Below are 25,775 nucleotides of genomic sequence, written 5' to 3' on the forward strand. Positions count from 1 at the left end.
GAATTTCGCGAGGTTTTTACAGTCTAAATAGGTGTCCAAATATGAGACCCTACTGTAATAAGGTCTATTTGCAAGTTTACTCAGTCATAAAAAATGTATCATAAATGTGGACAATACAAATCATTTATTTTGGTACAAATTACTTGAAAAGTGCGTCCATTATAAAGCATACATTTTTAGCAAAAAAATAGTTGTCGATGACAAGTTAAACAAAAATTAATATTTCGCTAGGTAATAGTGGTGTAAATTGTGCTTCTGATGAGCATGCCCAGGCTGAGTACAGATTATAAATTTTATCCCTCCGAGTGCAAAAGACAATTGTACATAATGAGTCATAGCAAGCTTACTATTGAAGATAAAAATGTCAGGTTCGTTACATTAAGGTTAGGTACTCTTTGACTCACGACATACTCGACTTACGACAACCCGGACATATGACCGCCGTGGTCGTATAAAATATTTTTCACATTACGTATTTTTGAGTCCCAACGTCAGTGATCGCGCTGTGTTATGAATTTTTTTCGTTTGTAATTCCCTTTAAAAAGGCTGGCAAGCGTAAAAATGAGAGTTCTCGTGGTGCTGAGAAGAAAAAGAGACACCCATTTTAGAATTTTTATGTATTATTTTTGCCTTTTCGACTTACAACCAATTCGACTTATGACCTGGTCGTCGGGACGGAACCCCGTCGTAAGTCGAGGAGAGATTGTAAATACATTATCTACAAATAGTTTTATATAAGTAATCACAATAAAATTATTACAATTATACATAAGCACAAGTATAGTTTTTATATACTGTACAGTAACTTATACATAATATTTATAAACACTTATTATTTTCGAAATTGAAATGATATAATTGCTATAAATTATTGGCTAAATGTAATGCAAAATATTATTTTTTTTTTACAAAAATAAATGAATTTCTGTATTTACACGTTGTTAGATATTGGAGCACTTGGTGATGTTCCTGCCCCCTCCTCCTGAACAAGGTGAATAAATCTAGTTTTAGTGGGAGTACAAGAAGCGTGCACTTGCCAGGGAGATGAGCAGTCACGCAGGGGGGTAGTAAGCCAGCTGGGAAGGCCGAGATGCCATATGAACAAAAAAAAAAAGTTATTTTTCCTTTTAGCCACAACGACACACCGGGCAGTTCCTATCGCACTAGGATTGATTGTTGAAGGGCCAGAAAAATTATTACTTGCACTAGAAGGGCCAAGGACACTGGGAGAGGCCTCTGGAGGCACCACACTATCAGCACGTGGTGCAATCTCCTTGCATTTTACGCGTTTTGTCATTTACGTGGTACCCTGTGTTACGGCCGTGTCGTATTTTTTCTATTATTTTTTATAACATGCTTCCATGTTGTTCCATATTATTCCTGTAATGATGTGTTATATTTACTATTATATAATCTAGTCACCTTACCCTGTGCTGTTAAGGTTTTAACTGTTATTATTTGTTCAAGCCCATCTTATTTCTTCATTTAGTATTGTAAGAAGCATTCTTTGTTTCTCTAACGACCATCTGCATCGCTAAACGGCCCATGTTTCACCAGCGTGTCGCATTGGCGGGAGCCGACCCTATATATAGTACTCCACCAGCAGACGGAGTTCAGTCCAGTCCTCTTGTCGTTCAGTTCACGTTCTTTTGAGTGACACCCATCACCTGTTACTTATACTTCATTTTATTTCTGTGTTGTTCCTGTCGCCACCAATGTGGTATATCTATGTGAGTACCTATTCATGTCCCTTATGTGTCCATCAGTGCTTGCTTAGTTACATTTAAGTAATTCAGTGTTGTTCACGATAGTGAATTTTAGTGCTAGTTATTAATATGTCTATGCAGTGTTAACGTAATCCTGTTTCGATGTTTTCGTATCATTTGTGTCTTAAAGGTTTCGATAGTGAATCAATTTGTTGTGACAGCCTACGAGGCTCTTTGTGTTAATATTTAATTTAATTAAACTCTTAAAGGTTTACTTTGTTTAATTTTATTCCCTTTTGATTTACTTCACTTTTTTTGTTTGGTTACGCCTAGAACCTGGATATTAAAGTAAATTTAGAGACGTCGTAACACCTGCCAGAACCGTAATGCCCAATTTACACGGAGCATCTACTCATATACGCGGACAGCAGCTGGCGGTCCTGCCGCGCCGCCATTTTTGGATTTAAACCTTGATTTTTTCTAACCTAACCTAACCTTACGTAAGTGTTAAACCTTGATTTTTTTCTAACCTAACCTGACATAAGTGTTAAACCTTGCTTTTTCTTTTACCTGGTACAGTATATTACAGTAGTACCCCACTTAACGCGGTCAATTGAACCCACAGGGTACCGTGTTAAGTGAACAATAGAACATATGGGATTAATTCCAATAGAGACTGGCCGGACCCCCAAACTCTACTTTTTCGGACACAATACCTATGTTCTAGTAAAAATAACATCTTAATTTTATGATGGTACATGCACACAATTAATACTTAAGATAAATAGAGAAATACAGTCCCAAGTTAATGTCCATTCAAATAATGGACTCAACTCCCTCCCCCTCTTCTCACACTACACTCCCTGGCTCTTCCCTCACTGAGAAATTTTGGGGGGAAAACCACTAAATTTTAATAAATAATACCTCAAACTAAAGTTAGGATAATATAATTGACATTGCTGGATTCCTTGAAAGACCAGGAATATTTTTAATATAAATGTCATATATTTTGCACAAAAGATAACATATTTACTCAGAGTAAACATTATATCTAAAATTTGTATGTCTAATGCAAAATCTATGATGTTTATATTCAAAATGATCATCAAATTGTAAGAATTCCAGCAATGTAAATTATATTCTGACCGGGTAATTTGTATGAATTTTATGAGCTAAAACAGGCAATAAGGCAGGCAGGCAGGCAGGCAGGCAGGCAGGCAGGCAGGGTGGCGGGTGGGGCGAATCTAAAAATAGCGTCTCCAGCCGGACACTCTGCGCGCATATGTGGAAAAAACCCGCGTTAAGTGAAAGTTGGCTCTGGCGAGGCACTGCGTATACGTGAAATCGCGCTAAGCGAAACCGTGTTAAGCGGGGTATTACTGTATTCTCTTATTGATATTTCTCTTCCATATTATGTGTGTGTGCATACCATCATAAAGTTAAGATACGACTTTTACTACAACGTAGGTATTGTGTCTGAAAAAGTGGAGTTTGGGGGTCGGTCCAGTCTCTATTTCAATTAATCCCATATGTTCTGTTATTCCATTTACGCGTTTCTCGTTTTACGCGCTACTCCGTTGGTTCAATTGACCGCGTAAATCGGGGTATATTTCTGTATACGTTTTCCCACCCCTCCACCATTGCCAGCAACACAAGGCATGGCTCAAAACACTGTTATGAATAAATAAAATCACTGTGACGAATGAGAAATCATGCACAAGCCTTGAGAAATTGGTGTGAAATATAGGACAAGGTTATGTCTTGCACCACTGAACCACAAAGGGCAACTGGTGTGGTCACTCGCATAACCTTGGAGGGAAGTCTACATAGTTGCCATATCACACCAATGTTTCCAAATGTGCAACTTGTGTATGTAGCAGTCATACTCATATATAAAACTGTTTTATTTAAATTTTTGATTTCATTCACAAATTTCCGTATGAAAACCCAAAAGAGATAATTTAGATCATCGCAAATTTGCATATGAAAATCCCAAGAATATTAATATTGTAACATTCCTATAAATTTCTCAATGTCCTACTCTTAACTCATGTAGCATTCATACACATATAAAATTATTTTATTTTTATTTTTGAGTTCATACTGTACACAAATTTGCTCATGAAAAACCCAAATAGATAATTTAGATCATCGCAAATTTGCGCAAGAAAACCCCAAGAGTGTTAATATTGTAACATTCCTATAAACTTCTCAATGTCCTACTCTTCACTTATTTTCATACTTTGCTGCCACCCAATGTCATGCAGAAAAAAGCGTTCAAGAGCGCAAGGGGAGGTTACTATACAAGCTGGTGTGGTGGATGTTATTATCTACAATCTATAATTTGCTGCACAAAATAAAGATGTTTATTACATATACATATAATCGGCTTACCTAACCTCCATAATCCTGTCAGAGCAAGTGGGTCATCCTGTCGACTCAGCACCAGTGGGTGGAGGAGCTTCACCTGCTTGTTACGAGTGTCTGTAAACCTCAACACTATCTGAATCTTGAACTCCCCCCAGCCTCGTCGAGTCAACACAAATGGAGGATGTCTGAGGGTATTAATAATATTTTAGTGTGTATATATATATATATATATATATATATATATATATATATATATATATATATATATATATATATATATATATATATATATATATATATGCAAGTAAATCACTGTAGGTGCGCGTGATCTAGGTATATGCTGATAACCACAAGGAAAGAAGAAAACACAAAGTTCCCAAGCGCTTTCGTGTAATTCACATCTTCAGGGGTGAGTACAGACTAAAGAGAAGTACAAAACAAGGTGTATATATACAGAGGAGAGTGAGACCAGGTCCACCCCTGAAGATGTGAATTACACGAAAGCGCTTGGAAACTTCGTGTTTTCTTCTTTCCTTGTGGTTATCAGCATATATATATATATATATATATATATATATATATATATATATATATATATATATATATATATATATATATATATATATATATATATATATATATATATATATATATATATATATATATATATATATATATATATATATATATCGGTTAACGAACCAACTCAACGTTCCAGAAGGTCGTTCGTTAACGAAACGTTCGTTAACCGAAACCATTGTTTCAATGGGTTTTTGGGTAATTGGTTCCAGCTCACCGAAAATTTCCTAAATTCAACAAAAATGGTAGAAAAGTTCACTTACTTTGAGGTGTGTATGTAGAAGGCTCCTGGATGATGATGATGATGATGGGATTTAGAATGGGGGTGGAGGAGAAGGAAGAAGAGAAGGCATTGGGGTGGAAGAGAAGTCACCCCATGGTGCCATTTCACCCATAAAATTTTAGCTCTCTGGTTTAATTCAAGATTATTTTCTTTAAATCAATGCTGCACTGCATTATATATTGTCAATATATAAAATATATTTCAAAATGACCAATAATTTGCTTGGAAACACAGAAAAAAAGCATTTAGTTGAAGAGAGTCTCAAGCAAGATGTTACCTCCAGTGAAAACAGAGAGAGACTGACGCCTGTTTGCTGTGTTAAGAGGCTGGATGCCGCGCATTAAACTAGTCACTTTACCTTCAATTTTGTTCAATAATTGTTAAAATGACTAAAAAATTGAATATTAAACTTTAAAATTATTGAATAGTATAAACTTCTTGATATTTACAAAAATAGTAAGGAATTTAAGCCCTAGAACCGATTAATGTATTGGCGGACTGATACTAAAGCTGGTTGCCCGGTCAGTGCAAGCGAAAACATGTTGAGGTCGGTTCGTAAGAAGTTCGTTAAGCGAATTTTTTTTCGTTAACCGAATTGAAGATCCTATGGAAGGCAGTTCGTTAATCGAAATTACGTTAACCGAGGTGTTCGTTAAACGAGGGGTCACTGTATATATATATATATATATATATATATATATATATATATATATATATATATATATATATATATATATATATATATATATATATATATATATATATATATATATATATATATATATATATACAGTGGTACCCCACTTAACGCGGTCAATTGAACCCAGAGGGTCCCGCGTTAAGTGAAAACCGCGTTAAGTGAATAACAGAACATATGGGATTAATTCCAATAGAACCCAGCCCGACCCCCAAACTCCACTTTTTGACGACAAATAACTATGTTGTAGTAAAAATAACATCTTAATTTTATGATGGTACATGCACACAATTAATACTTAAGAGAAATACAGTCGCCAAGTTAATGTCCATTCAAATAATGGACTCAACTCCCTCCCCCTCTCACACTACAGTACACAGCCAGCTAACAGATGGTCAGTCAGTCCCTCCCTCCCCCCCTCCACCCCCCACCAACCGTCCCAAGGAGATGTGTGGGATAACCTCAAACTAAAGTTAGGAAAATATAATTGACATTGCTGGATTCCTTGTAAGACCAGGAATATTTTGAATATAAATGTCATATATTTTTCACAAAAGATAACATACTTACTCAGATTAAACATTTTATCTAAAAATTGTATGTTTAATGCAAAAAATATGTTGTTTATATTCAAAATGATCACCAAATTATAAGAATTCCAGCAATGTAAATTATATTCTGGCCGGATAATTTGTATGAATTTTATGAGCTAAAACAAATATCTACAGTTAATAAAAAAAAAAATATATTCTTCAACACTATCTGTCAATCAAAGTACCCCACCTTGCCTTCCCCCCCTCTTCCAACCGCGCGGTCAGTCCCAACCCTCCCCCCACCCCCCACCAATCCTCCATTCAAGAGTTTTTAACATTTAGTATTAAATAATACCTCAGATTAAAGTTAGGATAATATAATTGACATTGCTGGATTCCTTGTAAGACCAGGAATATTTTGAATATAAATGTCATATATTTTGGACAAAAGATAACATACTTACTCAGATTAAACATTTTATCTAAAAATTGTATGTTTAATGCAAAAAATATGTTGTTTATATTCAAAATGATCACCAAATTATAAGAATTCCAGCAATGTAAATTATATTCTGACCGGGTAATTTGTATGAATTTTATGAGCTAAAACAAATATCTTCAGTTAAAAAAAAATAATTCTTCACCGGGTAACAGATGGTCGGTCGGTTGGTCCCTCCCTCCCCCCCACCAACCGTCCCAAGGAGATGTGTGGGATAACCACTAAATTTTAATAAATAATACCTCAAACTAAAGTTAGGATAATATAATTGACATTGCTGGATTCCTTGTAAGACCAGGAATATTTTGAATATAAATGTCATATATTTTGGACAAAAGATAACATACTTACTCAGATTAAACATTTTATCTAAAAATTGTATGTTTAATGCAAAAAATATGTTGTTTATATTCAAAATGATCACCAAATTATAAGAATTCCAGCAATGTAAACTATATTCTGGCTGGGTAATTTGTATGAATTTTATGAGCTAAAACAGGCAGTCAGGCAGGGTGGCGGGTGGGGGGTGGTGCGAATCTAAAAATAGCTCTCGAGCCGGACACTCACCGCGTTGCTGTGGAAAAATCCGCGTTAAGTGAAAGTTCAGCTTTGGCAAGGCACCGCGTATATGCGAAAACGCGTTAAGTGAAAGCGCGTTAAGCGGGGTAATACTGTATATATATATATATATATATATATATATATATATATATATATATATATATATATATATATATATATATATATATATATATATATATATATATATATATATATATATATATATTAATTTTTTTTTATTATTAGTTTACACTTTAAGAACTGACGGTAAAGGAGCATAAAACCACAACCATTTTTATGTAAAATTAACAATGCACTCCATAGACTTTACACTACTGACATTCAATCAATAATGATTAAATCGAATATAAATACAGTAAACCCCTGATTTAACGGACTCATTTGGGGAAAGGTTGATCCATTAAAGTTGAAAGTCTGTTATATCCAGATCTGGAATAATACCGGACTCGGTCCATTATATATCAACATAGTTCGAAGTGACCATTATCATTTTCCCGTGCTTGAAAGGCAGTTCACTCGCACGGTTGGATCCCCCTCCCCAGGAGAAAAAATTTATCTCACAAGCTTCTAACACAACAACATGCAAGGGATGTTTATAACCACCACTATCATTCTATTCTTGCCTGTTTAGTGGCAAACTATACAAGCGCAGGGGGCCCCCCCAAATTCGCGGTCCTCTATTATTCACGGATGACACTCTGGATGTACCCAAGAATGTTTGCGGCTGGGACATGGAGCCATTCATTCTAGAGACAGTAATTCCCTTTACCATACAAATAAATAATATTGGGAAAATTCTCATAAATAATTAAAATCAGAAACAAATTTATTAAAAATGTGACAGTCTTCCCTCAAATCTGTGCTTTATTGCTTTATTAATAGAGCACGGACTTGAGGATGGACTGCCACATTTTTAATAAATTTGTTTCTGATTATTGTATTTGTGAGAGTATATGCCCATTATTATTTATTTGTATGTGTTTTGTGTGTGTGTGTGTGTGTGTGTGTGTGTGTGTGTGTGTGTGTGTGTGTGTGTGTGTGTGTACAGACACCCACACACACACACATATATATATACAATACAGGTAAAAGTAATAATTGTCCTAAGGGCAAACACATAAAGGGAATATACATTTCATTGTACACAAGTAAAAATCCCCCCCCGTCAGCAAATACCATTTGTTGATTTGGCAATTCACGGCCATATAACTCAATATAACTCAATAAACGTCTGTCTGTCAGGGGTGTGAAGCAGTGGTGTTAACGTCTTGGCTGGCTAGGTTCATTAGCCGTGTGGCTGGGTTGCATATTTATGGCACCTGAAGCGCTTGGAATTTTGGTATTGATAATAAATAAAAGCATATACAGTGGGGTATGCTATAACGAACGTAATTGGTTCCAGAACCTCGTTCGTTATAGCATTCGTTCGTTATAGGATTAATCCGTTCCAGGCCCCCAAATACAACCACTTAACACTGGAAAAATTCTGTGGAAAATGTAAAAAATACGGTACTTTATCTTACCCTAGTGTTATTCAGCATGCAGGTACCCCTAAACACTGGCACATCACTATCACTTCCACTGGGAGTCTTGGCTTTAAGGTCCTCAAACAATTGTCTGGCCTTCTCACAAATTATAGCTTCACTAATGTTACCACCTGCCATTTCTTTCTCCTTTATCCACACTAAGAGTAAATTTTCCATCTCTTCAATCACATTACACTTTGCTTTGCTAAGTCTAAAGATTCCCTTAGCCACTTGCACAGTTTTTAACTCCTCTTTATTCTTCAAAATCGTACATATAGTCGATTTAGCCATCCCATATTCATCACTAAGTTTCGCAATGCTTCTTCCATTCTCACGTTTCTTTATAATTTCTTTCTTAGTTTCAAGGGTTATTAGCTTTCTCACTCGCTTTGGACGACTCATTGTTACAATTGTATACTTGTATAACAAAATAGTTATACAAATAACGCGAATTTCCACATCAAAAGACGAAATTTCAACAATAACAGTGGTGCACTGGCTACACAATGAGACAAAGATGGCGCCTGACGCTCTTGTTGTGGGTCGCGGTACAACAATATTCATGCGCCAGGCGAAATAGTCCCGTATTCATCCGCGTTCGTTGTAGGAGTTGCGTTCGTTATAGCATTCTCAATTTTATAAGTAAAACCGTTCGTTATAGGAATATTCGTAGTAGGATCCGTTCGTTATAGCATACCCCACTGTACTGTTTTCATGCTTATATGCTTTAAAATACAGTCATGCGCCGGTTATCGTCCTAGATACGTTCTTGGAATGTGACGCAAACCAAAATGGACGTTGTCCGGTCATCAGATAAACTTTGTATTTATACTTACGTGTATGTGGAATATTATATACATATATATACACTTTTACTCTTAAATCACTACTGTAATGTGATACAGGTGATTAATTTTTATCTCTTGTGCAAAATACATGACGTTTATATTAAAATTATTCACTGTTTTACAAGGATTCCAGCAACGCCGAGCAGATGGGGGAGAGAGAGGGTGGGTGGGAGCGAGCGGGCGAGGGGGCGTGGGGGGAGGGGAGTGGTTTGACAGTTGGCACAGGCCCAGGTCTAATGCGTTTATATTTATCAGTTTTTAAGTGACTAAGCTTCTCTCTTATGAAAAGCCAGTGAAATGACCTAGGAGAATATAATTTACATTGCTGGGATTCTTGTAAGATACTGATTAATTTGAATATAAACATGCTATAATTTGCACTAGACATAACAATTTTAGTACCGTAATCAAATTAGTACATGTACACTCCAGCGTTGCACTAAGGTCATTTATTTCTTTTGCGTTTCTTTTAGTATGGTGTGTGCATGTAAATGGATGAAAATAAATGAAGAAATTTATGTAAATCTACCCAAAAATACAGTTGAAAACTTTATGTTAAAATGTACACAAATGTACTAAAATTTTTATCTCTTGAGCAAAATATATGACGTTTATATTCAAATTATTGGCTGTCTTGCAAGGATTCCAGCAATGCAAATTATAATCTCCTAACATTAGTCTGAGATATTATATAAGATAAAAACTGCAAGCCTAAATAAACCCCTGGTTGAGCAGATGGGGGAGAGGAGCCAGCGAGGGGTGGGGTGGGGGGGGTGGGGTTGAGGTGATATGTTTGACAGTTTGAGCCGAGGGTCTCTGTATGTTTATTTAACAGTCCTACTAAGCTTCTCTCATTTTAAAATGCCAGTGAAATGACCTGGGAGAATATAATTAACATTGCTGGGATTCTTGTAAGACACTGATTAATTTGATTATAAACTTGCTCTAATTTGCACTAGACATAACAATTTTAGTACCGTAATGAAATTAGTACATGTACACTCCAACTTTGCACTAAGGTCATTTATTTCTTTTAGTATGGTGTGTGCATGTAAATGGATGAAAATAAATGAAGAAATTTATGTAAATTTACCCAAAAATACATTTGAAAACTTTATATGATAAAATGTACACTAATGTACTACAATTTTTATCTCTTGAGCAAAATATATGTTTATATTCAAATTATTGGCTGTCTTGCAAGGATTCCAGCAATGCAAATTATAATCTCCTAACTTTAGTCTGAGATATTATATAAAATAAACACCTTAAAGAATAAAGTTATCACCAATCTTTTGTCTAGGAACACAAGGAGGGAGGTAGCCAGCGAGCATGGGGGGGGGGTGGGTGACAGAGTGTCTGGTGTTTATTTATTTATTTGAGATAAGATTTGACAGTTGGCGCTGAAGGCCTGCGTGTTTATTGATCATTACTTAAGAGTGACTAAGCTCTTCTCATAATTTGCCACCCAAATGACCTGGATGAATATAACTTACATTGCTGGGATTCTTGTAAGATAGTGATGTATTTGAATACCTATATAAACAATCTATATTTGCAATAGACATAACAATTTAAGTACCGTAATCATTTAGTACATGTACAGCACAGGTTTGTTCCATTGTTAACCGAGGGACCACTGTATTGCAGTTTATTTGTACTGTACAATATTGACTAAATTCACTAGATAATGTACACAACTAATGGTTGGTAAAACTTGTCAAGTAAGTGAGTGTCAAGTCTGTCAGTATAAGTGGCACGTGTGAGTGCTTGTGTCCTCCATCATAGGAGTCCGTTTTCTCTCCCAGGTTAATAAAATATAATGAAAAATAATTAATATTACCACCGGCTGCAACTCTATTAATAAACCGTTTATTATTATTATTATTATGAGCTATTGCCTCATAGTATATTACTGAGCTCTTATTTACAGCACCAGTACTGTACACAGTTGATCGTTCCTGTCCTCCCTAACAATGTTGCCAGCACTTACCATCTGTCAAGTATTGGATTTTATTTTTATTGGTAATTAGAGTGACCCAGTCCTTTTTTTTTTGTTGAATTAATGAGGGTATAGTGCAATTACAAATAGAATATTTTATGTGGCAGCCAAGGCATTGTAACTAAGTATGCTTGTTGGTTGGAATAACGAGGAAAAATCTGAACCTAAACAGAAAATAATGAATAATTAAACAAAAAAATTCGGAAATTGACGAATACTGTACAGTAACGTTAAAATATTCTTAACGCAGTTAATTTGGATTTTGGGTACGGTAATTTGAGTAATTGAGTCCGTAGATTTTTAATATAATGAACCTGAGTCCGTTATATTTTCTTTAATGGACCTGAGTCAGTAATATATGAACCTAGTCTGAACAAGTCATAGGGTCCATTATAGATGGTGTCCAGTATATCAGGGGTTTACTGTAATAATAATTTATGGTAATAATAAAATACAATACAATACTGTACTGTAATAATAAAAAAAAATATTTCATACACAAGATTTTTAACAGTAAATTCATACACTACTGTAGTGGCAACCAAAGTAATCTGTTTGTTTTAGACACAGTGTATAAACACATGAGAGCCTATGTAAGGCAAACACTGATATTCTCTCCAGCATATTTTGTTAAAACAAAATTATTAATTACAGTATTGTACTGTACTATTTTCAATAAGAACCTACCAGATATTAAGATGTTTAAAAATACAAAATACAGTACAGCATACATTAGTAATATAAATGGTAGCTGGAGAACACCTGCACAGTCACGGTCAAAAGTAATCATCCGCGCCTCCTACTACCATACCCGTGAGCTCAAGGCCTTTCTACACAACGGGTCACAAGAGGGTGAGGGGAGGCATTGATGGCAGGAGAGCTAGGAGAGTGGTTGTCCGGAGAGGTAAAGTGGAGGTGTCGTATGGACTTAACTTTCCCTTAGTTATCTATGCCATTAATTGAGCTTCTGAGGAGGCATGCGAGCAATATTTTGGGAGGTAATGTGACATTAGGGTATATAAAGAGTTTAGTTTATGTGAGGGAAAGTCCCCGATATGACAACATAAGAGAGAATGAGGCGTGGTTCACCACCACTAACACTAAACGAGGTTGTTACGTGATCACCTCCATCTCTCGCTATTACCGCTCTTGGAAAAAAAAGGAAGTGTTTTGTCCACCCTGTAGTATATTTATGTGAGCTGTGAAAATCAATGCGAGGCGAGGAGGTGGTAGTAGCAATGGTGTTTTGCCACTCCTCCACAATCAGCCCAGGATGGACGCTATAGAACGTCGATTGGCAAATCATGGACAAATTATCAGTTTGCGCGCGGCTGACTACGTGTCAGAAATTGCAAAGGAACGTTGGGGTCACTGTGAGACATTGATTAACCCACTGGGAGGAGTCTGGTTACTTGGTAAACTGGCTGCCATGAGTATTTTTGACAGTTTGCTGACATATTATATTAAAATTACTAATTTTGGGTGTGTAATGTAAAAAAAAAATATTTGAATTCTAAAATCATATACTGTAAATGATATAATTTTAGGCCATGGAGATCACAATTGCCAGGCGAGGAGGATAATGGATGGTCTATTGAAATTCTCTGTGACTTGTGTTGGTAAATATTAAAAATAAATGTGATTTCATCCTCGTATTCAATATTTCTCCTCGTGTCAACGTTACTATAAATATCAAATTATAGCTGTTAAAGCCAGAACCCCCCAAAAAAGGACAAATAAGGAAATGGATGGCACATTATAATAAACAAAAATAGAGGTCCTCATCTATTACTCTTCCAAGATAATATAGAGAAAAAAAAATTTCATCCATCCTTCCATTATTTCTTTCATGAATTTCCTGCTTTCTTAAATATCCTTCCTTTAATGAGCAACTTACATCCCATACCACCCTCCCACACCATCCCCTCCCAACAAACGGCCCTTCCCCAAGTCTTTGAGTGTGTTTCTCAAACGACAATTTATTATCATCTACCAAACACAAGTCCTCTTCCTTCTCTAACCTCTTAAATACTCTGTAACATGGATGGTACACACTGCAGCTCTTAAAATACTTTTGCTAGCATATGGAGGATGGAAATTGCATCCACATGGGGTGAAGAGGGGGCTCCACCCCATTTGACTTGCTGTGCAGAAAAGACCCGGCAAGGCACAAGGGTTAGGTGGTGGAGTGGAGGACTACTTTTGACCACGAATGCACAATACAGTGATCCCTCGGTTAACGAAATTTCGGTTAACGAATTACCTTCCATAAGAATATTCAATTCGGTTAACGAATTCCTTACGAATTTTTCCCAACATGTTTTTGCCTGCTTTCGCCTGCTCACCAGCTGTAGTATGAGTCCGCCAATACAGTAATCAGTTTTAGGGCTTAAATTCGTTACCATTTGAGTAAATATCAAGAAGGTTGTCCTATTCAATAATTTTCCAAGTCTTATATTAAATTTTTTAGTCATTTTAACAATTATTTAACATAATTGAAGTACAGGGAACTAGTTTTTAGTGCACCAATCAGCCACTTGACTCACCCAGAATGGCGTCAGTTTGTGTCCCTGATCAGTGGAGGAAGCATCTTGCTTGAGACTCTCTTGAACATAAACTAGTTTTACATTTTTACAGTACAATTATTGGTCATTCTGAAATTTATTTTACATATTGACAATATATAATGCAGGGCAGTGTTGATTTAAAAGAAAAAAGTCTTGAATTACACCAAGTGAACTTAAAATTTTATGGGTGAAATGACGGCATGAAGCATGGGGTGACTTCTCCTCCACCCCCACTTCTAATTCCCATCATCATCATTATCAACCGATTTCGGTGAGCTGGAACCAATTACCCAAAATCCCATTGAAACAATGGTTTCGGTTAACGAAATTTTCGGTTAACGAACGACCTTCTGGAACGAATTGTGTTCATTAACCGAGGGACCACTGTATACAGCCAAACTGGAGCTTAAGTAAAGTATAAATACTAATATCTAAAATTGTGGCCATGTGGCAATGAAGTTAACTCAAGGGAAGGTGGGTTTGCCTTTGTGATGGTTAGATCAGTGTCAAATATAATTTCATACATACAGGGTACTGTATATGGTGGGAATACACTACTATACATAAATTTTATATTACTGCATTGTATTTCTCGATTTGTTTATTGCTTTTGTGTGTACTGTACAGTAGTATTATGTTTCTTATACAGTGGTCCCTCGGTTAACGGACACAATTCGTTCCACAGAGTCGTTCGTTAACATAAAATTTCGTTAACCGAATCTATTATTTCAATGGGATATTGTGTAATTGGTTCCAACTCACAGAAAAAGTATACATATAAAGTACTGTATACTGTGCAGTGAAACCTCTAAAATTCGAACCTCAAAAATTCGGATACATCTAAAATTCGAATAGCATCTGATTAAAAATAAGGGCCAAAATTTTAGGTTTTGAATTTAAAAATATCGCCATAATAATTCAAGCTTTCAAATGCGATCATAATGCTGAGCACAAGCACATCCGGGTTCCAAGACATGCTAGGTCACACATTGTATCCAGTACAGTGAAGGTGGATGGAGACGGAGTGTTGCACAGTACAGTCGGCCCTTAACATACGCGGGGTTAGGTAACAAGAGACACCCGTGAATGTTAAAAATCCGTGTACTTTTGCTGCCCCCTAAAAACCCTGGCCCCCATGTCCTGGTTTACATAATATACACCTGTGTGAAGTTCGAGTTTTTAAGACCAAATTATTTTAAGGCAAAAAATTGGGGTCAATTCTAAACAGGTAATAGTTTTGTTAGGTTGAAAAATATTTACCACAGTAACTACCAGTAAACAATGGAACGATGCACCAACGCACTACCAGCTGTGAGTGTTGGTACAGTTGTTAAAGTCTCTTGTATCATCATAGCAAAGCCCAAAGTAGCCAAATGCATGGTATGGTAGCACAGGACGACATGTAAAACATAAAGTATTCACTTTTTAAGTTTATTATTTATAGATACTGCAATATAAATTTTTTTCATTACATTTGGTGAAACATCAATCTTGTTAATTAAATTTGAAACAAAAGAAAAACTACTTATACCTATCAGATTTCTAAATAATACCGGTGCAATATTTTTCATTAAAAATATTACATCACAAGTATATTTTACTTTAACTGTGACTGAATGAATATATATTCTCAGAAGTAAATATGGAAATGTAATATATTTGCTGAAATGACGCACTTATTACAGTGGAAAGTGGGATAAAATCGCGATCTAAAACAACAATGACTTCGGCCGTTGTTCAAAAGATTTTACCGTGGAACAAACCTGTACTTTCGTACATGTACTAAAACATGCGTACTTTTAGATTATTATATCTATTGCAATTATATATTGTTTATATAGGTATTCAAATAAATCACTATCTTACAAGAATCAGCAATGTAAGTTATATTCACCCAGGTCGCTTAGTAAATTATGAGAAGAGCTTAGTCACTCTTAAGTGATGATAAATAAACACGAAGCCTTCAGCCAACTGTCAAATCTTATCTCAAATAAATAAATAAACACCAGACTCTGTCACCTCACCTCCCTCCCATGCTCGCTGGCTACCTCCTCCTGTGTTCCCTGCATCAAAAGATTGGTGATAACTTTATTCTTAAGCGTGCTTATTTTATATAATATCTCAGACTAAAGTTAAAAAGATTATAATTTGCATTGCTGGAACTCTTGCAAGACAGCCAATAATTTGAATATAAACGCCATATATTTTGCTCAAGATATAAAAATGTAGTACATTAGTGTACAATACTGTGTAGTACATTTTATAATACAGTATAAAGTTTTCAACTGTATTTTTGGGTAGATTACATAAATTTCTTCATTTATTTTCATCCATTTACATGCACACACCATACTAAAAGAATAAATGACCTTAGTGCAAAGCTGGAGTGTACATGTACTACTCCCCATTACAGTAATTAAAATTGTTATGTCTGAACACACAGAGACCCTCGGCTCAAAACTGTCAAACATATCACCTCAAACCTCGCTTCTCTTCACCCCTCATATTGGCTGGCTCTCCTCCCTTCCCCATCTGCTCAGCCAGGGTTTATTTAGGCTACAGTTTTATCTTTATATAATATCTCAGACTAAAGTTAGGGAGACTATAATTTGTATTGTTGAATCTCTTGCAAGACAGCCAATACAGGTAATTTGAATATAAACATCATATATTTTGCTCAAGAGATAAAAATTGCTGTATATTAGTGTACAGTACTGGTTTTCAGTTAAAAAAATGTTGTATTACAAGAATATTCTTCCTAATTGACTTGAATAAATACTTGAATGGAAATGTACAATATTTTTGTTGAAACTAATCTCGCATTTCAGTGTGGTAAAGTGTCGTAATAATAAAATAAGTAAATTTGCCTTCGCACTCTGTGTTTGCAAGTACGGCGGTTTCAGTTTGTGGACGAGAGTGTTTTTACTAGTTGGTTTGTTGTTCCAATACCTCAAAATCCTAGGCCCACCTTAAACAAGGAATATTATAAATTAACGATTTTTGGTCAAAAATCAGGGTCGCCTACAGTGCTGATAAGCCAACATAAGCGTATTACAGCTAGACTGACTGAGCAGGAGCGCTGGGTGGTGGACGTGCCAAGGTGGTGTGGGGTATGGCGTGTGGGTGGCGGAAGTGTGTGTGGGTGGCGGGCGTGTGTGTGGGTGGCGTGTGTGGGTGGCGGGCGTGTGTCAGCACGCTTATTTGAATGGCACGCTGATTTGACGGCGCTGATTTGAATGTACTTCAATTATCAATGTATAGAATATTCTCCGCAGGGCAATCCGCTGCATTTGTGAGTCCGCATGCTAAACCCGCGTATGTGAAGGGCCGACTGTACAGTATTTGGAGACTGGCAGGATTACATGGAGACCACTGTATTAATGTTCTAAATATATTAGAATAAATGTTGTTGAATATAAATACAGTAATACTTTTAATTTATTATACATACCGGTATTGCTTATTAACGGTTTTTAGATATGTAAATAATTTTTGCAGCATGTTTTGATACAATTTGCTCAGGCACTTCCATACATCTAATATTCTAATTTTTCTAAAATTCATATACAGTCGACCTTCGTTAATTCAGACCCCTTTAATCCGGATTTTGGATAATTCGGACAAAATCTGCACTTTTTTTTAAGATTTGTAGGAATATTACCTTAAGCTAAAATGCTGGTCCATCCACTGCTGGGATAAAACACTAGTGTCTTTTTGGTTAAATGTAACATCTCCACCACTAGTGCAAGGGGGGTACAACTTTTAGCTTCAGACATGAAAAATATTTACCATTTACTGCCAGTAAACAATGGAAACGTAAAATATGTACCAATTAGTAATGAAAAGTTGTGCAGTTCCTTCAGTAAATGAAGCTCACCAACTTACAATAGGCTAAATTACCTTACAACGTGCTTTCAGTAGTCTATGTTGAAGTTCTTAGCACAGGCTAACTTATCATATCATATACGGTATCACAGTTCTCATTGATCTACAAAAAATACCGGTAATAAAAACCTTTTCGATATTTCACACTTAATATAATACCCGGTAATCTACTTCAACCTCCTATTGTTTACAACGACGCATGACGCACCACCAGCTGTATCACCTAGACGGTACACGTGTTTTTCGAATCATTTTCAGTTAAAAAACTGTTACATCACATGTATATTTTACCTTAACTGTGCCTGAATGAATATGTTCTCGGAAATAAATAGTAGTTTTGCTGAAACGTGATATATTTTAATGTAAAATAGGATAAAATACATGACGAAAACAAAAGATTTTACCTAACCTTCCGATGTTCAAGAGAAGTTACTCGTTTTTTTTAATAGTTTTTGGTTAAAATACTGTTATATTACAATGGTATTCTATTCATACTGTGCTTGATATAATACATTCACGGAAATGTAATATTTTTGCTGAAATGATGTACGTATTACAGTGGAAAGTGGGATAAAATCGTGACGAAAACAATGACTTTCGCTTTCTTTCGTTCAAAAGATGTTACTGTAATCGCTTTTCGATTGGTTTTCAGTTAAAAAACTGTTGTATTCTAATAATATTCTATCCTAATTGACTGAATAAATACTACAATACCATATTTCTGAATATTTTCATTAAAATCCATCCAAATCATTTTCCTTGTCATCGTCTGCAGCACCAAACAGCTTCTCCCAGTCCTCTCCTTGAACAGGGCTAGAGGCTACGTGTTTTTCGAATCATTTTCAGTTAAAAAACTGTTACATCTCACATATATTTTACCTAAACTGCGCCTGAATGAATATATTCTCGGAAATAAATAGTAGTTTTGCTGAAACGTGATGTATTTTAAGGTAAAATAGGATAAAATACATGACGAAAACAAAAGATTTTACCTAACCTTCCGATGTTCAAGAGAAGTTACTCGTTTTCTTAATAGTTTTTGGTTAAAATACTGTTATATTACAATAGTATTCTATTCATACTGTGCTTGATATAATGCATTCACGGAAATGTAATATTTTTGCTGAATTGACGTACGTATTACAGTGGAAAGTGGGATAAAATCGTGACGAAAACAATGACTTTGAAATATAATGCAATATTAACCCCTAAATTGGTTAATTCGGACAATCAGCTAAAACGAACACCCTTCCCCCCCTATTAGTCCGAATTAACGAGGGTCGACTGTACTTCTATGGCCCATGCAATTCAAATTTTCGGGGTTGCACTGTAATAGAATTAACAAAACATTAAATATAAACCAAATACAGTACTGTACTGTACTGTACAGTATACTGTATAAGAATAAATAAAAAAACTATAGAATACTGTATTTTAACTTACTTTGAGGTGTGTATGTCGTATTACCGGCAGCTTTGTTTACATATCAAACAACTGATTGTAGAGGCAGTCGATGATGACATACCATAATTTTTACAGAGTGCATTGGTTCTAATGCCTTCTTCGCGTTTCATAATAATTTCTGCACTGTATATTATCAATATGTTAATTAAATTTCAGAATGACCAATAATTCTAATGTAAAAAGTAAAAAATATTCAAGAGACCAACAAAATCGATGTTCACTCCACTGTAAATAAAGTTAAACTGAGAAGAGTTGTTGGGTGATTCAATCGGCTGATGGGCGCACAAAAACTGTTCCCTGTACTGTATATATTATCAATATGTTAACTAAATTAGAATGACCAATAATCTAAAAAAAAAAAAAATGCAAAAATATTACAGACACCAACTTTCTTGATATTTACTCCACTGGAAATGAATGTAAACATTGAACCAATTACTGAATTGGCAGACTAGCTGATCAGCTGACACACACAACAAAAAAATGTTTGTCGTTAGGATTTCGTGAATCAAAGTTTTGTTCATTAACCGAACTGAAAATCCTTATGGGAGCTAATTCGTTAACCAAAATTTCGTTAATTGAACCGTTCGTTAACCGAGGGACCATTGTAATTAAAACTTGGTTACTACAGCATACATACAGATTTGCATTTGTGGTTTGGGAATCGACATGTATCCTCTTTTACTAATTGTATTCAGTTTTAAAACTCAATCCCTGCAAATTCCAAGGGATTACTGTACTTCAATCACATTTTAGATTTTGTACACCATTTTACCAACCAAAATGTCCAGTTTTAAGTACATAAGTACTGCACAGTACTGTGTCCGAAGATTTCCATGGGCACCACATATTTCTAGCCCAGCATGGAAAGAATGTTCGCTGGATCAGGTCTACCAAGTGGTTTGTACTGTTTGCTTCTTTGTGTGTATGTTTCTCAAACGACAATTTATTATCATCTACCAAACACAAGTCCTCTTCCTTCTCTAACCTCTTAAATACTCCGTAACATGGATGGTACACATTGTATCACCTAAATTACCTTTGCTAGCATATGGAGGATGCAAACTGCATCCAAGTCTTTAACAATTACTCAAAATTCATTTTTGGGTCTGTCAGAATAAGGTTGGGTTTTAAAATGCATGACGCCTTCCAAGCACAATTAAAAACAAAAATAGGAAACCAACAGTCAATTCAGTATTAAGAAAGAGTTCAATATTTTTAGGTATTGTATTGTGCAAGCAATTGTACATGCAAATATATCATCTTCGACCAAAATTAACATAAAAATCTATAATTAATGCATACCAGAATGACAGTTGAGTCTGCCTAGTTCAACCACCCTCCCTAGTTGGTTGACAGTTAAATAAATTTTCTTATTTACATCCATGGACTGTCAAATCTAGTTATTGAAGACTTGATAATGGGAAGCCCCATTACTGGAGAATTTACTACAGTACACCTTAAACTGAGTTTGTCATATCAATGCTATCTTGTATTATTACAAATGTGTAGACTGTAGAACCTGGCCTATTGAGAGAAAGACTTTACACAGCAATAATGACACCTTGATTCAGCCAAATAATCTAGCTATTAAACCAAGATAATTTTAAAAAACAAAGAATATCTAACTCTGTAAATCTACTTACAGTACTACAGGGTATTTCACACTGAATCACAAATATTTGCAACTTATCTTCTCATTCACCAACCAAAGCAGAGTAATCTTCCAACAAAAGATGGTTCACTTCACATGCACTATAAATCCCAACCAATCAAACCTGTTCTTCACTACATTAACCATACCTTTACCTTTCTCACCATCCCATCCATGAAACTTCTGAACAACAATGGTGACATTACAAGTAACTATCAACTGAATTAAGAGATGTATGAACCCTGTGTAATGCAAGTTTGATAAAAATGACCTTTGGCATAGGTTCAGGATACTGTAGTTCACTGGGTTATTCTGGTAGTATACGCTACAATACAGTAAGGTACTCATAAATCCTTTTTTATCCTTCCTTACTTGAGTGTGATAATATGGTGTGGAGCATAGCTCTGATCCAATATAAAAGTGACTGCAGAGATAAAGGTAGAAACATCTTCACCCTCCATTGGTGCCCTCACATAGACTTGCCACTTGTATCTCAGAGCATCGCCGACATCTTCATCACCATGTGAAGTTAAGTACTGGTAAGTATTGCCCACTACCACTCTGAAAAAGAAATGAATTAAAGACATTTTGATTACTGATTTTTTTCTTCTTCTTCATTAAACTGTCTAAAAACACCTAGTCCAGGGTTAAAAGCAGGGTCAGAAACGGAAGATTGATTCTGAAATAGTTTTATCTCGTGGAATTCAATGCCAGACAGCCCTATTAATACAAAGCATCTTCTGAGTCTGCTAATTTCAGATAGGCCTATCATCATCGGCCAAGGGTTTCTTTGTTAATTACAGTACTTTTGATTTACTAATTACCCTTCTTTCTCTATCATAAAGTTCCCTTGCAAAAGATGACCTGATACAACAGTTACCTGCTACAGGTTAGGAGGTGTCTTAGGCCCAAGTCTGCCCATCAAATATTAAGGCATACTGTTTGCCAAGTTAGTTCCTTGCTGATACAGTAATCAAATAGGACAGAGGCTAAGATGGATTAATTTTTTGCTCACATTCTACAAAAGCAAAGGGTCTGAAGGATGCTAAGATAGAATTTCCTTTTGTAACAGTAGCAATGAATTACAGTGAATAAAATGTTTTCTTATGCAATGTGTTTTGTTTGTGAAGTTACAAATACAGTCGGCCCTTAACATACGCGGGGGTTAGGTAACAGAGATACCCGTGAATGTTAAGAATCAGCGCATTTTGCTGCCCTCCCCCCCCTAAGAACACCCCTTGCCCCCCATGTCCTTATTTACCGTATATACCTGTGTGTAGTTCGAGTTTTTAAGACCAAATTTTTTGGCAAAAAACTGGGGGTCGACCTCTAAACGGGTAATAGTTTCGGTAGGTTGAAAAATATTTACCAGTAACTACCAGTAAACAATGGAAACGATGCACCACCAGCTGTGAGTGTCGGTACAGTTGCCAGGGCAGATCTCTTGCGTCATCATAGCAAGCCCAAAGTAGCCAAATGCATGGTATGGTAGCACAGGACGATGTAAAACATAAAGTATTCATTTTTTAAAGTTTATTAATAGATACAGTAGTACCCCGCTTAACACAGTCAATTGAACCCACAGGGTACCGCGTTAAGTGAACAACAGAACATATGGGATTAATTCCAATAGAGACTGGCCGGACCCCCAAACTCCACTTTTTGACGACACACAACTATGTTGTAGTAAAAATATTATCTTAACTTTATGATGGTATGCACACACAATTAATAATTAAGAGAAATATCAATAATATTAGGTTTTTTAACACTTACATTAGTAGAAAAGATGGCTGGGCACACGGGGATGGGGGGTTGGTTCCGAGGCAGAGGGCAGATTATTGGCCCTCACCTGTATCACTCGTATCAATTGTATCACTATCCAACACAGAGGCTTGCAGGGCCTCTTTGTCAAACCCCTTAAAGTCCATATAAGTCCATATCCTCACTATAATTATCACTATCAGTGACTTGGGCCGGCTGTGGTGGGTGGCGGGTGAAGAACTCAGTAATGTTTTGATGACTGGGCGACCTTGTGCGCATCGTACCCGCGCCGCTTCCTGCGTATATGAGTAGATGAACCACGTTAAGTGAAAGTTCGGTTCTGGCGAGGCACCGCGTATATGAGAAATCGCGTTAAGTGAAACCGCGTTAAGCGGGGTACAACTGTACATAAATTTTTGTTCATTACATTTGAAACATCAATCTTTGTTAAATAAATTTGAAACAAAAGAAAACTACAATACCGTATTTCTAAATACCGGGTATTTTCATTAGAATATTACATCACAAGTATATTTTACCTTAACTGTGACTGAATGAACATATTCTCAGAAATAAATATGGAAATGTAATATTTTTGCTGAAATGACGTACGTATTACAGTGGAAAGTGGGATAAAATCATGACGAAAACAATGACTTTCGCTTTCTTTCGTTGTTCAAAAGATTTTAGGGTAATCGCTTTTCGAATGGTTTTCAGTTAAAAAAACTGTTGTATTACAATACAGTCGGCCCTTAACATACGCGGGGGTTACGTAACAAGAGACACCCGTGGATGTTAAAAATCCGCGTATTTTTGCTGCCCCCCCTAAAAAAAAACCCTGGCCCCCCACGTCCTTATTTACCGTATATACCTGTGTGTAGTTCGAGTTTTTAAGACCAAATTATTTGGCAAAAAATTGGGGGTCGACCTCTAAACGGGTAATAGTTTCGTTAGGTTGAAAAATATTTACCAGTAACTACCAGTAAACAATGGAAACGATGCACCAACGCACCACCAGCTGTGAGTGTCGGTACAGTTGCTAGGCCAGATCTCTTGCGTCATCATAGCAAGCCCAGAGTAGCCAAATCCATGGTATGGTAGCACAGGACGATGTAAAACATAAAGTATTCATTTATTAAAGTGTATTTATACATACTGTACATAAATTTTTGTTCATTACATTTGAAACATCAATCTTTGTTATTTAAATTTGAAACAAAAGAAAACTACGATACCGTATTTTCATTAAAATATTACATCACAAGTATGTTTTACCTTAACTGTGACTGAATGAATATATTCTCGGAAATAAATATGGAAATGTAATATTTTTGCTGGAATGGCGTACATATTACAGTGGAAAGTGGGATAAAATCATGACGAAAACAATGACTTTCGCTTTCTTTCGTTGTTCAAAAGATTTTACCGTAATCGTTTTTTGAATGGTTTTCAGTTAAAAAACTGTTGTACTCGTACTGTATTACAATAATATTCTATCCTATCCTTATAATCCCACAACTGAAAACCATTCGAAAAGCGATTACGGTAACATCTTTTGAACGAAAGAAAGAGAAAGTCATTGCTTTCGTCAAAATTTTATCCCACTTTCCAATGTAATACGTACATCATTTCAGCAAAAATATTACATTTCCATGTTCTCAGAAATAAATGGTAGTTTTGTTGAAACGTAATGTACAGTATTTAATATTAAAATGCAAAAATAGGTATAAAAACATTTAATACACCCGTAATGTACTGGCTGGCATCTCCACTCGTCCCTGCTCCCGCCAGTCACCTCCTCCCCGCTCTATCCCTCCGCCTCCTCCACATCGTCACTACTGTTGTATTACAATAATATTCTATCCTAATTCACTTGAATAAAAACTACGATACCATATTTCTGAATATTTTCATTAAAATCCATCAAAATCATTTTCCTTGTCATCGTCTTCAACACCAAACAGCTCCTCCCAGTCTTCTCCTTGAACAGGGCTAGAGGGTACGTGTTTTTCGAATCATTTTCAGTTAAAAAAATGTTACATCACATGTATATTTTACCTAAACTGCGCCCAAATGAATGTATTCTCAGAAATAAATAGTAGTTTTGCTGAAACGTGATGTATTTCAATGTAAAATAGGATAAAATACATGACGAAAACAAAAGACTTTACCAAACCTTCCAATGTTCAAGAGATGTTACTCGTTTTTATAATAGTTTTCGGTTAAAATACTGGAATATTACAATGATATTCTATTCATACTGTGCTTGATATAATGCATTCACGGAAATGTAATATTTTTGCTGAAATGACGTACGTATTCCAGTGGAAAGTGGGATAAAATCGTGACGGAAACAATGACTTGCTTTCTTTCGTTCAAAAGATGTTACCGTAATCGCTTTTCGAATGATTTTCAGTTAAAAAAACTGTTGCATCACAAGAGAATTAGGATAGAATATTATTGTAATACGAAAGTTTTTTAACTGAAAACCATTCGAAAAGTGATTACGGTAACATCTTTTGAACGAAAGAAAGCGAAAGTCATTGCTTTCGTCACTTTCCACTATAATACGTACGTCATTTCAGCAAAAATATTACATTTCCATATTCTCAGAAATAAATAGTAGTTTTGCTGAAACGTATTGTATTTCAATGTAAATTAGGATAAACTACATCAAAACAAAAGACTTTACCTAACCTTCCGATGTTCAAGATATGTTACTCGTTTTTTTAATAGTTTTCGGATAAAATACTGTTATACTTGTGATATTCTATTCATACTGTGCTTGATATAATACATTCACGGAAATGTAATAT

At 35.6% G+C, this 25,775-nt stretch overlaps 1 protein-coding gene across 3 annotated transcripts in view; it reads right to left on the minus strand.

Moving 5' to 3' along the window:
- LOC121871802 (YEATS domain-containing protein 2-like) overlaps window positions 1-25,775 on the minus strand; it is a 124,782-nt gene that overhangs the window by 68,359 nt on the left and 30,648 nt on the right. For all 3 annotated transcript variants that reach the window (XR_006089949.1, XM_042374301.1, XM_042374300.1), the window contains exons 5-6: window positions 21,568-21,756; window positions 4,101-4,261 (exon numbers count right to left, since the gene is read on the minus strand). Coding sequence is in view for 2 of the 3 variants with exons in the window: in XM_042374301.1 (XP_042230235.1) it covers window positions 4,101-4,261; window positions 21,568-21,756 (350 nt within the window). In the remaining variant the exon portion in view is untranslated. The remainder of the gene's footprint in view (window positions 1-4,100; window positions 4,262-21,567; window positions 21,757-25,775) is intronic.

The sequence above is a fragment of the Homarus americanus genome, unplaced genomic scaffold (assembly GCF_018991925.1).
Source record: "Homarus americanus isolate GMGI-L3 unplaced genomic scaffold, GMGI_Hamer_2.0 scaffold39675, whole genome shotgun sequence".
Taxonomy (NCBI): domain Eukaryota; kingdom Metazoa; phylum Arthropoda; class Malacostraca; order Decapoda; family Nephropidae; genus Homarus; species Homarus americanus.